This window comes from Pholcus phalangioides, unplaced genomic scaffold (genome assembly GCF_987345545.1).
Source record: "Pholcus phalangioides strain wild (caught in Gottingen) unplaced genomic scaffold, Ppha-v1.0 ptg000031l_1, whole genome shotgun sequence".
NCBI lineage: Eukaryota > Metazoa > Arthropoda > Arachnida > Araneae > Pholcidae > Pholcus > Pholcus phalangioides.
Window position 1 is genome coordinate 2,590,999 of NW_028301621.1, and position 18,691 is coordinate 2,609,689.

General features: G+C 35.7%; 1 protein-coding gene across 2 annotated transcripts in view; it reads left to right on the forward strand.

Annotated features, from left to right (window-relative positions):
- Positions 1-15,850, forward strand: part of LOC149067000 (transmembrane protein 145-like) — a 156,223-nt gene extending 140,373 nt beyond the window's left edge. For both annotated transcript variants that reach the window (XM_089252990.1, XM_089252991.1), the window contains 2 exons: positions 5,781-5,945; positions 14,359-15,850. In XM_089252990.1, coding sequence (XP_089109116.1) covers positions 5,781-5,945; positions 14,359-14,415 — 222 coding nt within the window. In that variant the 3' untranslated portion in view covers positions 14,416-15,850. The remainder of the gene's footprint in view (positions 1-5,780; positions 5,946-14,358) is intronic.
- The last annotated feature ends 2,841 nt before the right edge of the window (positions 15,851-18,691 follow it).

The window sequence follows — 18,691 nt, forward strand, 5'->3', positions numbered from 1 at the left end:
TAAACTGTGCCCGTGTTCGAATAGACTGTGTAGCTCACAATCTTTCGGGCACCTCACGAGTTAAAGATAAACTCAAATTTTTGGAAGCTGGTGTACTTTCTTCGGCCTTGTTCGCATGTGAAGTATGGAATTTTGAGGGTGTCAGTCTTGATTTATTGTTTCTTAGATTCATCGAAAAATGTTATTCGCTACCTCGTTCTGTCCCTTTGTACATTATTTACTTTGAATTTGGCCGCCTGCCCCTTCATTTTACTATCCTAAAATGAACATTAAAATGGTTAGATAGAGTTCTTGGGTTGTCCGAAACAAGATTGTTAAAAACGTGCGTGACTCAAAAATAGGCTGGGGAGGTCGTTTTTTCGACTTTTTTGAAAAAAAATTACCGGAAATAATTCCCCAATCACTAACCTTTAATTCCTTCTGCTCCGTCAATAATTCCAGAATCCTCGTCGATGCTGGGAATCATTTTGTGAATATCTATCTTAACCGAATACATAACTCGGATTTCCACCCTTTGTATAAAAATCTTGATTTATATTTCCTCCCGGAAGAATATCTGAATGGTAACTACAGTTTCATTTACATCAAAAATATATGCTGCATGCACGTTGTAACTCCATAAACGGAATCGATAGATTCCGCCTTAGGCCCCTTTCACACGGAGCGGATGCGGATGCGGACGCGGATGCGGATGCGGAAGCGGGTCCGCATACCCTTTCACACGAGCACTGAAGATGCGGGTGTTTCGCCCGCATCTTTAGGTTGAAATTCGTGCATAAAAACTATTTTTTCGCAATTTTCGTAACTGTTTTTCTCCTTCACCCCTGATTCAGTGCCCATATGCAGCCTAGAGGTATTCTTTGGTGGTTTAGTCTAGAGCCACATAGAATATGGGAATAAAGATGTCTTCATTCCGATCCTCACAAGTAGTCGATGGGAGAAAATGTCTTCAAATATTTTCAAAACATTTTGAAAAAAAAAATCCGTCTTTCCGGAAAAATATGAAAGAAAAATTCCAAAAACATCCAATGTTCGAAAAATCCAATCCAAAAACATCCGAAACTAATATGTTCCTAAAAAAAAAATTCAGGAGATATCAAAGAATTTGCAAGTAGAAAAAAAGGGGAGGGGTGGGGACGTTCAAAATGTCTGTGCTTAGAAATATTCACATCACAATTCTGTCTTAGGCCGGGATTACAGTATAAAAGTTTTATAAAAGTTAGTTTATAAAACTTGAAAAATGCAACCGATAGGCCGATCAGTTAAGTTCGCTCGAATGTAACAGATGTGTTTATTGGTTACATTTTTCAAGTTTTATAGTGTAATACCAGCCTTAGGCCGGGATTACACTATAAAAGTTTTGTAAAAGCTCTTTGATAAAACGTGAAAAATTCAACCAATATTATCTTATTGGTTGAATTTTTTGAATGCAAAATGTGTGTGCGTGTGTGTGTGTGTATGCACCGGTTGCATTTTCTGGAATGCAACCGATGCGCCTATTGGTTGAATTTTTCAACTTTCATAAAAGTTCTTTTATAAAACTTTATAGTATAATCCCGGCCGGATTACACTATAAAAATTTTATAACAATTATTTAAAAAAAAGCAACTAATAAATTTATCGGTTGCATTAGAGCAAATGCAACCGATAAATTTATTAGTTGCTTTTTTCAAGTTTTATAAAATAACTTTCATAAACCTTTTATAGTGAAATCCCATCCTTAGATTAGTCATTTCTGAAATATAAAATTTCATTTTTTCAAGTTTATAGACTGAATATCGTGTAAAATAAACTTGTAGGTATCGGGGGAACCACCAAAAATATTCAAGTGCTAGGGTCTTCAAACGTCTTAATCCGGCCCTGAGTGAACACCGTACGTGGATAACGTTGTTTAATAAAAGTATTTTTTTTAAAGTTTAAAAAAATTAACAGATTAAAAATTTAAAAAAATAACAAATATTTAAAATAATATTTCAGATATTAATATTTTTAAATAATTTAAAAAATTTAAAAAGAAAAAAATTAAAATTTTTAAATTAAATTTAAAAGTTATTAAAGTATTTAGTCAATTAAATATTCGTAATGCACAGAACGGCTTATCATTTTTGTTCCGTCAGTGGCCGTTGTTGGCAGGTTTTATTGTATAAAATTGTAAAGTATGGACAAAAGGCAGTTAAAGTTGCTATATCTCAATCTCAGAACGAAACAAAGGGATAGACGTATGTAGGTACATTATATTAATGAGCAGGGACCATCATATGGTGTTTTATGATGGTCATTTTATCATTATGGCAAATAATTAAAAAAAATTCCGTGAAAAATCACCTTCAAAAAGTAGCCAAAGATGCGGACGAATTCGCTCCGCATCCGCATCGTGTGAATAGCTCCGAATAAACCTATTGTCAAAACTTCTATGTGCGGATGCGGAGCCCGCACTTAGGTTTTGACACATGCGGACGACGTCCGGACCCGCATGAACATTTCCTAGGTGCGGAGATTTTTCGGCTCGTCTGAAAGGCGCAGTATATTCCAATTGTTAAAACTTCTTCCGGACCCGCATCCGCATCCGCTCCGTGTGAAAGGGCCCTTAGGCTGAACACATAGTGGGACGGAAAGTAAAGCAACGATGAGAGAAGAGATCAGAGCAGCGAAATCAAACACGCTGATTCCAATGCGACTGCGTACAGCGGCGCAGCAGAGCGGGAATTCCGCCACAAGCGATAATAGCAGCGCATTCAAGATATTTTGTTTTCGCAGCTCTGCTCGCTTGTGTGTAGCTTCAAGATGTTCGTCGAAGGGATAGTTTCCGCTGTTAAAAAGCGGTAGTGTAGTCAAGAATGTCACCAGAATCGTTGATGTTAAAGTTTATTTCCCGTCAAACGTTTTAAATATCAAGGAAACAGTTATTTTCCAGTGAACTCGGAAAGAAAAGTCATCACGTCTCCGCCGGGACTCGAACCCAGACCCTCTTGCATACCGGGCAAGAATGCTACCATCTACATCACTGGAGACATGACCCTGCCTTCCTTATTTCACGCACTGTGGCGTGAAGCGCTGAAGTAGAGGCCTCTCTTAACTTCAGGAAATGGCCCCAGGGTGGGACGGTTTAGAGTGAGATAGATGGCTTTCTCTCAACCCAAGATATCAAGGAACGGTTATTTTCTGGATATCATGCTGAGGCGAACTCGGAAAAAAAGTCATCACGTCTCCGCCGGGACTCGAACCCAGGCCCTCTTGCATACCGGGCAAGAATGCTACCATCTACCGTCGGGAGTCGAACCCGACAAACTTCTCAAAAATAATTGTAAAATGTATAAAAAACCAGCTTCTTGATTTCCTAAATAGATAAAAAAAATTCTCAACCAACCAATATCGATTTCAAAAAAAATGAAAATACAGAAATGGCGATACTAGGTGTAACTATTTAAACAATTCAACAATAATAAATGTTCCATAACTGTGTTCTTAGATTTGAAAAAGCGTTCGATTTTGTGGATTTGGACATTTTAACAAATATACTATTTGAAATAGGAGTGAGAGGAAACATACTTGAATGATTTAAATCATACTATTGCAACAGGAAACAAGCAGTTGTTATTCAAAAAGATGTTAGTACTTTTCAAGAAGTGAAAAAAGGGCACCTCAGGGTTCTGTTCTGGATCCTATATTATTTTTAATATGTATAAATGATTTATGTAACTTGAGATTAAATGGAAAAATTATAACCTTTGCCGATGATACAGTGCTTTATGTAGAAGATACTGATACAGCAAATTTAATTAAAAAAGCATATGATCTAACAAATATTAATATCTGGTTAATTAAACATAAACTAAAACTTAACACTCAAAAAACAAAATTTATTTATATGAAGACAAGAAGCATAAATTATAACACAAACATACATCTAAGAATACATAATCATTGTCAGTGCCTGGAGAACAATCAATGTCATTGCCAAGAAATAGATATTGTTCGGCAGTACAATTATTTGGGTATCACAATACAGAATGATCTTAAATGTGGAACACGCACTGTATGATATTTTAATGAAAAAGATTAGAAAATATGCAGTGATTATTTACAAAATGAAAAACTTGATCGGTGAACATTTTTTAAAAGATTTATTCTATGCATGGAATATATGCAATTGTCAATTATGCAATCAGTGAAAGGAGAGGAGCATATTACAAGAACATATTCGGAAATTAGATAATATATATAACAGAATAAGATCCCAAATATTAATCGATAGTTCCAAAATGCAATGCTATACTCTAATTTTGACAACTTTTTGTACAGAGTTATCAAATTTTCACAATTAAATGAAAATTACTTAACGAAAAATCAAAATAGAACTACAAATAGATATAATCGAGTTTATCAAGTGCCAAAACCAAATAAAAAATTATATAAAAAGTGCTTTTCCTTCATTGCCCCTAAGATATTAAACATTTTTCACACTGAAAATCAATTTAATAATAAGAAAAACATAAATCATGTGATTTTTGACTTCGTCAAACGCATAGATTACGAAACCTTTAGATCAGTGTTTCCCAAAGTGGGCGATATTGGCCCCGGTGGGCGATGGAATGGTCCAAGGGGGCGATAGAACCAGCTGATTTAACATAGGATGCTATGGGTTTATTTGAGTTGCGGGGCGATGAGAGAAAAAAAATTTTGAAGAAGGGGGCGATGGGAACAAAAAGTTTGGGAGACTGACTGGATGATTTAGATGAATGTATTGAAAGAGTATAAAGCAACAATATTTGACTGAAATTTATTCAGATATATACATAAACGAAAATACATTTGAACACATACCTAAAAAATATAATAATGCTGTTACAAAAGAAAGAAAAATATCGATAGCTCATTCCTTTAGGCCGACTGGAAGGATTTTTCAGTCCCTTGAGGCTACAAAGTGACTGTTTGTAATATGTGCGTGTATGTATTTTTGTCTATTATATGTTTTATTCGTGCGACACTAATTAATATTAACACTAATTAATTGTGTATGTCTAAATTTGTGTATTAAATGTTTGTATTTGTGAAGTAAATATAAAAAAAAGTACATTGCAAAGCATCAAGACAGGTGAAAATTTTATTTGCGGGCTCAAGTTTAGAGAGAATATATTTAGACGCACAGTTACACAATCATATCAATAATAAGTTGATTAAGATCATCAACATCACGAGTCCAGCAAAATTAATAATAATTATCTGATTTAAACTGTTTGCTTGCAAAAAGTACCTGTTTAACATACGGCGAGAAATGTTCATTGAAGTAAGCCGAGTTAAGCCTTACTCGGGAATCAATGGTCGTAGAATCTAACTCGCTTTTCTTCACTGTTTTCAGGAAAGCATCACGAATTTTTTTTTTTTTTTTTTTTTTTTTTTTGTTAAACTGTATTATGATGGGTTTAGTTTTGTCTTTACGTATGGTAGGATAAAACTTTAAGAAAAGGGTTAAAATAAAATAAGTTGAAATAAATAAATATATATATATATATCGTACAGTGTTATGTTATGCAAAACATACTAGATTCCTTTCTTGCACATACTAAAATTCTAGCACACATTATTTCATTTCCTCTCACCTTTTTTTCTGTGTACCGATACAGAGTAATGCAACTCAGACACTTCCTGATTATGCCAACTACCAATATTCAGAAAAATTGAAGTCTTACTGACAATGGCCCTTTGCCCTGAGAATTGTATTGAAGATTAACTTTACATTCATCAAATTCATTAATAAATCTTTTTTGTGTGTGTTCCAGATTGATGTAATGAGGGACAATGGTGATAGTAATAATTCGTTGGATCATTTTGCCCACCATCCATATGCAGTGCAACCAAGTCAGACAATGCCATTTCCAGACTACGCTGGTCTGTTTTGCATTAACAATGCAACAGCAGTGAATATTAACAACGCCACAGCGATGGTAAGATCTTGTTTTAAAGAGGAATGCACCTCAATACAGATGTTTATATGCTACTAAAAATTTTTCATTTTTTAAAATCCTCTTGATAAACAAAATGATTTTTCACAACTTTTTATTTTTTTTTAATACACAAACTTTGAGTACGATAAAGGAAATCTAAAAATCATACACCTCACAGATCGTACAATGACGTGAATAGAGAATAAGTATTTAGGAAAGACTTATTTATTTAGACTTATGTATATATATAGTGCATGTTATACTGAAACGAACTTGGAAAAAAAAGTTGCATCTACTGGGAATCAAACCCTGTTCCTTTTTGCCATTACTTAGAGTCTCTAGATAAATATTTTATATCAATGCGAAGAACCAAACTACAGTTCAATTAAGCAGTTCATGGATTGAAATCAACATATTCAATATACGGCCCTAGAATACTTAATTTGAATGAGTATTCCCATTTCGTGTTGTACTGGTGCTGCTGTCTGTATTCCGTATTTTGATGTGAAAATGGCAAATAACAATTTTATGTCATGTAAGCTGGGCTGGAACTAGAGAGGGGGCGAAGGGGGCAACTGCCTTAGGCAGCTAATTTTAGGGAACGACCGTTAAAAAAGCAAATTTTACCGGGATGGGAACATAAAAATCCTGTTTCCCTTGTTACGGCCCGGCATGTACGTGTCGAGTTGAAGGTCTGCCTGTCAAGGCGTGCCCACACGGCATAATGCAAGCTCCTTTAATGAATCCGTCTCATCTTCCCTTATATTTCATTTATATATATATGTTACCAACAAAGTATGCAATCCGGCATTCTATAGAATGCCCGGTTTAGGCAAAGTATGAAATACCGGTTTTATTTCTATACTTCGCCTAGGCATTCTATAGAATGGCTAGTGATTCTATAGAATGCCTAGAAACAGCGGTTCTCAACCTTTTTTGACTCGCGGAGCTTTGGTAAAAGAAATTCTTTTTTGACTTTTTTGAATTCTTTTGACCTTTTTTTGACTCGCTTTAGTAAAAGAAATTCTATGGCGGAGGCCCATTTTTAATTATCCATTAAAGTTACTGATTTATTTTTACTATTTAAAAATATTTATAATTATAATTATTTTTAAACTGTACTGTTTTTTTTTTATTTTCCTCGAGCGGCCGCGGAGCCCCTGGAGAGTGCACAAGCTCCAAGGGATGGCTCCGCGGTGCACCGGTTGAGAACCGCTGCCTAGACACAATCAGGCAAAGTATGAAATTCTTCATCTATAAAACAAACATTGACAAAATTTTCATCATATAAGCCGCAGGAAGCCAAATGCACCAAATAAAATAAGAGATTTTTGTTGAATTATAAATTTTAATAGATTTCTGATGAATGACACTTTTTTTTCTCCAGAAAAATTTCCTTTTCGCTCTCGTGAAAAAGAATCTGTTGAGGGGCGGTAAAAATATTACAATTTCGTCAAATTAAAATTTCACAGAATTTTCGGCATTTTTTTTTCCCCCAAACGTTTCCCTTTGGCTCTGTTGAGGGCGAAAAAAAATATTAGATTTTCGTTAAGTTAAAATTTCACAAAATTTTTGTCAGATTCCAACAGATATATACATAAACCGAATTATCTTTTTTTTTCGAAAATGTTTCCTTTTTGTCTCTAGTGAGTCAGCTTTCTTGAAATTTATTTCAATGAAAATGTGTACTTCGGTAGATTTGAATTAAAATTCCGTGTATTATGGAAGAGACACGATATTTTTCCTGTGCTACAGTATCAGCAGTACTATTATATTCTATTGTGAAACCTGTCTTGAACATCCTATGGATTAAAATCTGGACATTTTTCTTGTAAAAAATATATAATGGAAATACCTTCTATTCAAAAAGACACCCGATATAGGAAGAACCTAGAATCTGTCCTAGAATGACAAACACAGCCGAAGTGTGACAATTAACTACATTTATGCTTTGTTGCTAATAACATTCATGAACGAAGAACTGTAATAAAATTATGCAGTACTAGTACAGTCTTACAAAGAGTAACAAGCATTTCGTCGTCTTTAGTTTATATAATATACAGGGTCTTTATAATTAAAGTTCCGCTTTGAAATAGCATAAAAGGAAAACTGGACAAAATGTTATCAAACTTGGTAATAGTTTACAGGTGGTCATGGGATCCAATAAAGCTGCTTCAATAAACCTATTCAAAGTGATATATACCCGACACTCTACATTTTTTAACAATCGAAAGAACCTACTATTCTTACCCCTTTCGTAAAGACCCTTTTGCCGGCCGATAAAAAAAGAATTCTTTCTCCTAGGAAAACCATCGGAACCTTTTTATCTAAACACTTTATTCGAACAAGCTTGCATCCGGGTGTCACCATCTCCCATTTAGGTTCTCCAGAATTTAATGCGTCTGCTGTGTTAAAACATTGTTGTGTGTCCTTACCTTGCATACCTTTCCATTATTATACGAGACAACAATGGATAAACCATAAACCAGTGTGAGTTGTTATGGACATTCTAATATTATATGATTATAGACCCCATAAAATGTAATTTCGTACAGAATTTCAGACAAATATCGTATTAACTTACTACAGTAGGCCCATGTACTGTACATGGCTCTCCAAGAGCCTCAGTCATTCACAGCATGCCTCAGTTGTGCTAGCTTCATTCTAGTGCTTTGCATCACCTCTCCTATCCATCTGGTGCTTGGTCTGCCTCTCCCTCTCGTTCCCTCCATTCTTCCAAGCATTACCATTTTTTCTAGTGAGCCTTCTGTGCGCATTACATGGCCAAAGTAAGAGAGTTTTTGTTTAATGACTGTTGCTTCTAGAGAACAGCCAAGCTTGACTTCTTCGATAACAGATTTGTTAGTCCCTTTAGCTGTCCATGGAATTCTCAGCATCCTCCTCCAGCACCAAAATTCGAAGGAATCAATTGTTTTCTTATCTGCTTTCCCTAGTGTCCAGCTCTCACATCCATACATAAAGACAGGAAAGACATTATTTTTCCAAAATTATTTTTACCAGAAATAGAAAAGTTTAGGTCATTTGTTTCTTTGATATTTACACGGGATAATTTTAGTTCTTTAAGGCATTATCAGTTTTTTCGGACATAAATGCATATGAAGCATATTTCGTCAGTATTCCTGTAATAAAAATTCTAACCCCAACAGTAATAAGCAATTTCTACACGATTTCAAAAAATATTTTTGAAGTTTAAAATTCATGCGATATTAATTTGTTATTTCGAGTTATGCTCATTAAACAGAAATTGAACGTGAAATGAGAACTAAGTGCGTTTAATTTTACAATTATAGTATAAAAATGAATGCATCTTTTAATATAAAACCACGTGTACTCACCTATGAAACCGAAGTTTATTTCCATCTTTCTTAGTGTGATATCTCGGTTTAGAGTAAATAGAAGAATTGCATTGAAGCTTTTCCTTTTTCTCTCACAATTTATAATTTTACCAACAAAAGCTAACTTTATGGTACTGTAACCAGAACATTAGAGAGGACGACATTGGGAAAAAAAAATTAAAAAAAAAAAAACAAGCTGATATATGATGAACACAAAGTCTACATTACTATAGTCGGAAGTTAAAAAAAGTTATTTCGTAGGGAAAAAAATATGTTTAGTTGTCATGGATGCGCTATGGGCTATCAGCTAGGCACGAATGCCTAAAGTTGCGCGATAACATATTACAAATATTACGATCATGCCTTGACGTTGACTTTCAAGACGTCGCTAAAATTCTAGTGGGAAATCGTAACGTTGCGGAAAATTGTAATTCATTTGCAGTAGCTCTTTCATTTTAAAGCTCGGAAAATTCTCTTAGTTAAGTAGAAAAACATACTTCAAGAAACGTTATACAGGATTTTAAAAACATGTCAGCATGTAAAGTTTTTCAAACGGTAATTTAATGACATGTAAACGATAATTCAAAAACGACCCCTGTGAGAAAAAAATAAAAAAATCTTTTAGAATAACGACTTGACGTCATGGGCAAGAAATAAAAAAAAAAGGTAGAACCATAGGGAGGCGGAGCTAACGAAAAGCTCTGTCTCGTTAGCCCCGCCTCCCTAAGGTTCTACCTTTTTTTTTTTTTTTATTTCATGATAACGAGAAATAGCCACTATAATTATAGAATAATATATTATTTATAGAATAATAACCTTATCTAGTCGCCTTAGCCCCGTTAGGGAAGGATGTGACGTCAGAATTGTGATAAATTTCACAAAAAAGTTTTCCCGAACGATACAACCCCCTCTTTGAAAAAAATCCCATCACGGAGTGTTGTGACCATGGCCCCCCCAAGGGGTGGGCTGACAAGGCTCTAGCCCTGGGGCCCGGGAGGATTTTAATCATTTTTTGTTTTTTCACGCTGTAAATTCGTCATAAAGGGGCCCTCCGTGGTCGGGGAACCCGTAAAAGATCCCAGCCTAAGCAATACCCCCCCCCCTCCCTATAGATAGGGTGTTGGCCTAGGGGCCCCTGCTTCAGGATGTGGGGGCCATGGTATTAGTGAAAACGATAATTTTGGAAGGACGTACACGAAAATAAAGTGGTGATTATATAAGTGTATTGTATTACACAGGGGTCGTATTGTATAGTAATTGTATATTACTATTCAAATATTTTTTGTTGCGTAATATTTAAAGTAAGATTTACATGCATTTTTATCAACCGATTTATGAACGAGTCCACTCTTGTGGAAAATCGCATCACTTGGGTGAAAAGTCAGATTTAAACATGGGGATAAAAAAAAATTCCAAACGATAATTTCGGAATGACCCCTGTTTGAAAAAAAATCTCATCACTTGGGATAGAAAAGCAAATTCCAAATGATAACTTAGGAAAGGTCCCCCTCTGAAAAAAATTTCATCACGTGGGATAAAAAAAAATTTTCCAAAACAATAATTTAATGTGAATGAGACATAAAAAAAATTTAATTTAGAACGACTTGCATCGTAGTGCCTAAAAAAACGATAATTTTTATTTTAAAATAATTTAAGCCCTCATCAAACCTCTTCGAAAAAAAAGTTTGAAAAAACGATAATTTGAGATACCTTCCTTAGGGAAAGGGTGACGTCACGGGTATAGATAACCTTACAAAAGATGACATAAAAAAGGTTTAATTTAGGAAAGTTTCCTCCCCCATCATGGTATCGTATTTGCTTATAACGATAATTTAAGAAAGATCCCTCGAGTTAGAAAACAAACGATAATTTGGGAAAGATTCCTAAAAAAATTACAAACTGTAATTTAAGAAAGATCCCTCTTCGCGAGATGACGTCATCATAATACGCAAGCGCCATCTACCGTCCCTTATGGGCAACATCCGTCACAAAATTGTTGTCAGATTCTGACAAATAAGCCGTTTTTTTTTATTTCAGTGTGTCAGCTTTTTTGAAATTTATTTTAATGAAATTGTGATGCTTCCGCATTTGAATTAAAATTCCATGAATTATGGAAAGACGTGATATTGTTTTTGGTGGTGTGAATGAAATCAGCACGTGTTTTATTTTGAACACACCCTATGGATAATAATCTTGAATAGAAATATCTTCTAACCGAAAAGGACCCTAGAATTTATCGTGCTATTTTTTTTGAACTCATTAATAACATGAAAAACACTCTGCCGAAGTGTGACAATTAACTAGATTAAGATTGCTAACAACATTCATCAATGAAGAACTGTAATAAAATTATGCAATGCAAGTACAGTCGCAATCAGTATTAGTGAACACTTGAGATTCTTATGTTGGTCATTAGAAAGACCGTAATGCATGAAGAATTGGTGGCAATATCTTTAGGCCAACTCTAATTGGTGGCCAATTAGAGTTCCGACTTGAAGAAAACATTGGAGTGCTGAAAGTTGCTGGTTGTCCCGTATATACGGGACTCAAGTGCGTACGCAGGAAAGAGAAGGTGCATTGCATTGTTTTTCAGAAATTATTTTTTTAATTTATGATGGTTAACCTGGATAATAAGGGATTTTTCCCCCCACAAATTGGTATTTCGATTATTTAATCATTTGATTTTTTTCGCTGAGCTTCTTCATTTGTGGTGCCGCTGTGGTGGTCGAGTGGTTATAGTGACGGACTCGTGATGCGAGGATCCGGGTTCGAACCCCACAGTGGTGGTCGGCTGAAGTTGGTTTTCTGTGGTTCCCAACTTCAAGGCGCAAATGCGAGCCGATCTCCCCGTTAAAAAGTCTCGCCACAGAGAGCAACAGTCCTACAACGGTAAATCATTCAACCATAACACTTCACTCATAGTTTGTAAAACTGGGGGCAGATGACAGCACTACACATAACAAGCATTACACAGAAACAAACTTTACGTCAGGTTGCACTACACGCACACGCACATTCCCGCATGTACCGATTCGTTGGGGGTTCCGCGGGGAGGGGGTGTGGGCGGGGTGCATGTGTGGTGTAGCAGTAGTAGGTAGGGCCTCCAAAAAATGGCTCGGGGATCCATGATGTTCTTAAGTCAGCCACCTCGTTGGGCAATTTGCCTGTTGTGGCGTCGTATTTGTATTTGATCTTGACATCATACACGTGTTATGTGTTCAAGCATTTCTCTTATATAGCACAGACACACGCATGTCTTCACTCATTCACACATAGCAGTTGGCTTCGAAAATATCAAATTAATCAAATAACATAAAAACATAATTGAAATACGAATTTGTGGAAAATCCCTTATTATCCACACACACACGCAGGTACTCTCAGCTAGTAACTTAAATTACAGCTTACAATATTGCATATATCGTTCTGAATTTTTCCGACATATAACTAGAATTCTTTTATAAGTTGCAAAACATATCTAATTATGAAAAAATAAAGTAAGTATTTATTGCGCATGCGCGATTAAAAATCATTTACATTAAATAATTCACCAAATAATGAATTGTCACATTCTAAATTCCTACACAGGGTATATCATGTGCAGTGCCAATTTTTCTCCAATTTCATATAAATTTGTTGAAAACTCTAATATACAAGCAATAATGGCAAGCAAACGGTACGATGAAAATTGGAATATACGTGCCTATTCTCAAGAATATGCACACAAGTATCACACAAAGTTAGTGCAATGTTTTGTGAAAGTTACAAATCATTTGCAGTTTTTTATCATACAGGGTAGATCAAAAATCTTTTTTCTGATTTAGTTTCTTGTCGGTGCCCTAAATGCACTCGTGACAGTATTTTTTCAGTGTTCAGTATTTTTCTAGAGATTTAAGAAAATGTCCCAACTCCAAAAAGGACACAGACTCTTGGCAATATAGTGTATATATGAAGGGTTCAGACGAATAATGGTCTATGTTACATTTTTGCGATATCAGTTTTTTTTACTGAATAATGTTCCATAAAATTTCGTTGCAATACCATTTTAAACAACTGCAATCATCAGCTCTGGAACAACAGTCTATGTTGCCATTGCATCTCAGTTACCTTCGCAGACAGAAAAACGGTATATGTTACTCTCTGGCAAAAAAAAATTCCTTCTTCAACAATAACTTTTTTTAATTGTGTCTCCTGTAAAGTATATATATATATATATATACAGGGTGATTATAAAAAAACTATCCCGACATATGGGCCCCTAACTATCATACCATTCACAGAAACTGAATGAAATTTTGGCATAAGGTATTTTGATGTATGCGCTCAAGAATGATATGGAAAACAACAGTGTCACTCTAACAGTTACGGTTACAGTGAGAAAATTTCGAAAATATCAAATGGCAACACCAAGTTTTTTGTATTGGAATGTGATCTCCATTGTGAAAAACCCTAAATAGCGTTCGAACGGCAACTGTAGCATGAAAATCACCGGCGGTAGATAGGCTAAGAGTGAGGACAACCAATAAGGACAGAGAAGCAGCATAAAATAAAGCATTTTATTGTGTTTCACAAATTTTTCACATGACCTTGTGGAGGACTAATCAGGCTGGGATCTCAAACGGTGTGACGAATAAAACGAACATTAATGCTCTGGTGCACGGCAAAGTCCTTTTTACTTTTTCCTTGCCTAGCTCCGGGGATTTTCATGCTACAGTTGCCGTTCGAACGCTATTTAGGGTTTTCCACAATGGAGATCACATTCCAATACAAAAAACTTGGTGTTGCCATTTGATATTTTCGAAATTTTCTCACTGTAACCGTAACTGTTAGAGTGACACTGTTGTTTTCCATATCATTCTTGAGCGCATACCTCAAAATACCTTATGCCAAAATTTCATTCAGTTTCTGCGAATGGTATGATAGTTAGGAGCCCATATGTCGGGATAGTTTTTTTATAATCACCCCGTATATATAGATAGATAGATAGACAGATAATTACAATTATATTTTATAAAATCAAAACTGTTATTTTAACAATACTTATTCTTTCTATTTAGAGCAATCAAGTTGAAACTCTACAATACGATGATACTGCCTCCAACTCAAGAAAGTAGACATTTGAAACCTGTATTTCAATGGTTCTCAACCTTCAGACGCCTGCAGCCCAGTTGATTTCTTTTCGTGAGTGGAAGGCTTAGCTATGCAAATAGCTGATGAGAAATTAATGGGGTTAAAAGGACATGGTGGATTACTCACGGCCCAGTTTAACTGATGCAAGGACCTGGCCATCAAGAAGCACAGCTATATTCATGTGCATTATGTTTTCCCTACTTGAAAGAGTGCAACAATTTAAAAAAAAAAAAGATTATTTCAATTGTACCGTGTTATAATATTATACAGTACAGCTCTCTAATCTTAACACCCATTTTTTTTCTTTACCCAAATTCTGCTTCAGATTTTTTTCATTACATTGGCCATTTTCTTAAATTTTTTTGTACCTTCCCCCAACCCCGATGTATCGTTGGTGTTTACTGCAATTTTCAGGCTTTTGGGAAAGTGGAAACGATGTCCTGAATGTGATTAGTCAAAAGTCAGCTTTGATAAAAAAAAACTCCTCTTTATTCATTTCATTTTCCCCACGCTGTACAGTTAACTTCAGTGTTTTAGAACTTGTACAGTGCCTTATTATTTTCTGTGATTATCTGAGTGGATTTTTAAACACGCATCATTGCATCTCAAAATATGAAAATAAAGACGTCGAAACATTCGACGCTGATATAGCCTCTTCTTCAGTGAGAAAGGTCTGTTATAGCTCATGATCACTCACTTGAACAAAAACATGCCGTTAATAGAAGCCAATGCTCATCGATAAGAGACCTTTTCCACTGAAGAAGGGCTACTAGCACTGAACTAGATGGTCTCAAAATAACCCGTGTTATTTTCTTTTATTATTCTGACAAGTATAACTGCCTCCGGATTGATATCGATATTTTTTTTTTCAGGTCAAAACGTTTTAGTTAGGGTTTCGACATTACTTTCTAGAAACAGATAATTCGTCGCGTTGTAGGTGTGATGAGGGATAGATGGGTGGGTATAAGACGCCTTCATATTAAGGTATTAAGGAGTTCTAGGTGGGTAGAGTGGGGGAGAGTCTAGGAACGTGCGTCTGCAGCCTGCGGTAGACCCAAAACCAGCAACCAATCAAAAAGCATTATTTTGACGTCACCAAAAAGGGGGATTCCCCTCCCTTCCCACGACCACCTAGATAAAGGTCCTAGATATATCCTTCAATATATAAAGGACTTGTATGTCATTTTGGCGAGAGAAATTTGTGGCGTCTGTAAAAAAGGATTTCAAAAGTAAATCCCCCCACCCCTTATTAAAGAAACACGTGAGAATTGTCCACAAAATTTTATGTGAAGGTTCCATTTCTTGCTTTGAAGAGAACTATTCTGTGTGCAAAGTTTAGAACATTTTGTGATTACAGAGAACATTTGAAAGAAGTGCATTCTGTTACGTAACCTTAACATAAAATTTCTGTTACGAGGATATAATCATCAAGAACAAATGAGTTTTCCTTCAAAAAAATTATAAACATGGATTTTCTTATAATTAAAAAAAAAATCTATGGAACAAAAAAATAAATTTTATAAGTCATTTCATATTAGCTATTCATGCGAAATCTGCGTTAAAACCCGTACTTTTTTAGTTTATTAATCACCTTTGCAATTTAAATATTGAAAGAATTAAGTTTTATGTTTTTCTATTTGTATTTTTTCTGCTTTAACAGGGGTTTGATTCTTAAAATTTCTTGGGCTGTGTACATTATTGACAATAACTTAATATGATTTTTAAAAGAACAAGTAAGATTCATCCTGTTTTGATTCTATCATGTCAGACATAATATAAATAGAACATTTATTTATAAAAGCATGCTTATTTCGATTGGATACTGGTGATATGAATGAATCACATTTAATCATACATTAAAAAAACGAAGATAATAATGAGAAAAACAAAAAACCTCAGTCGAGTTAGTGGGATTCGAACCCACAGCCTTCGCAATGCGTGTCTTAGACCGGTATTACACTATGAAAGTTCTTTGTCAAAGATCATTTATAAAATACGTTTGACAAAAAATTTCATGGTGTAATGGGCAACTTCGATAAAAGTCGCTCTTTATCAAGTTTTATTTTATCAAAGTTAGCCTCCTCGTCCTATATTTGAAAAAAGATTAATGCTGATGCTTTCTACACTGCAGTTTCAATTGCTGAAGTTTACGTATAGGCTATACTTTATGATTTCATAAAGAAATTAGAAAATGAGTTGTAAGGTAGTCAGTGGGAGCTACAAATATCTTAATGCCGTATATGTGAACATCAGCCTACAAAAACAGAAACAAACAGTTGGATGCTTATCGGTTATAACGAATTCAATTCCGTCCTAGTGAACCTGCAATGCAATACTAAAATAATGTTGAATATATCGTTATAACGGATGGTCATATTTATATTTAAGGGATACAAGGGGGTCTCATATTTTCAAGTAATACGTCACCACTCGTGGTGGTGGTGGTGAAGGGGGGGGGGGGGGGGTTCGCGTTTCCTGACTTTAATGACAAGGGGGGGGGGGAAGGAGTTCGAGTAATGATTGTTTGAGAAATAGAGGGGTAAGAAAATATGAAATGGTATATTATTTCCGAAAGTAAAGTATTTATGTAAATTAGGCCCTATACTTCTGGTACTTGCAATCAGGTAGTGGGAGCCTTATAACATCACTCGGTCTGGGCTGACAAAGCTCCAGCCCTGGGGTCTGGGAGGATTTTCGTCATTTTTTTGTTTTTTCAACTATAAATTCATCATAAAGGGGAACGTGAAGGATCCCAGCCTAGGGGCCCTGCTTCAGGATGTGGGGGCCATGCCCGGGGCCTTATGATGCTCTTAAGTTTTACAGACATGGGTTATAGCAAGATTGGGGTTGGATGGGTCAATGAAGGTTACATGTCGTGGGTGACAATCTACGAGTCCGCAAATTTTAGGGGGCGGGGTTGTTTTACTTTGGGGAGCCACACCGGTGGATCGATTTTTTTTCAATGGATTAAGTTCCATAAAATCGAAAGTTGTATTTCAAGAAAAAAGCCCGAATATCTCTCTGAAGCACTACCGTACTATTGCGAGAATCGACGTCGGGTGTGTTTTGTCAACGCGATAGCTAGATGGCGATCTCTAGCTTTAGATAACGCTCTGATTCTGTTCATTCCCATATAACCACTCAAAGAAGGATCGACGTAACTACAGATTTGTGTCAGAGTTCCCCACTCTTAGTAAGCCAATGTGCCACAGCGTTGGTTGATTTTCAACTTTGAGCCCTGAAGGCTAGTCGATCTCACATTAAAAAATCGCGCCACTGAGAGCAACAGTCCTACAACAGTACAAATATTCAATCATTACGCTTCACTCACAATTTAAAACATCGATGGCAGCACTGGAAAATCAGACAACACTAGATAGGCACTCAGACTGTTAGGTACACTCCCACATTTCCGGCACAACTCATTCGGTAGTAACTTGCCCATGACGATAGACCGGAGTTTCACTAGGTTTGAAAGAAAGTCTTTGTAAACGTTAGAACCATTGAAATATTGATAACAATTCAATGGATCACTTACAGCCATGATTCCGTGGCTCCCTTGTCTCAGTCAACGGTTCCCCCACGGCTCTCTCAATACTTGAAGTACTACTTCAAATCACTGAACAGTTACTCATCAATATAGATAGCTTGGCTCTGATAAAGGCTGGTGACTCACCCATAGAAGCTGCGACTCACACTTTGAGAACAACTGACTTGCAGTACACGGGTATTAATATTTTATTCAAAAGCTACGTGAACATCTTTAATGTTTGTGATACATAAGTAAATAATTTTAATTTTAATTTTTTTAAAATTTTTAAGTCTGTTCGAGGACCACCTCTTCCATTATCGCGAATAGGTGGAGGACTCAGTTTTCATTAAACTCGAATATTTACGTTGTATCGGTATTCACGAATATCGGATCTGTCGAATTTTTTTCACGTACCACTTCGATATCCGGGCTCGACTGACACATCACTGGATTTGTTGGTTCATATAGATGATACATTTATTTCATTATCATCTGAGATAGTTGACAGTGAACCAATATCAGGTGGGAAATCTTTTATCAAATATTGCCTCCTCATCACTGTTTGATAAAAGAGTTATGCTGATGCACTTCCTATCCTGCACTGTGACGTATTAACTCTTCAAAAACCTGTTATTTCTACGCAGGGCCGCAACTAGATATTTTGTCACCCGGGGCAAGTCGGCATTTTGGCGTCCCTTGTAATGTAGAAGCAGTTAAAGGGTGAATTC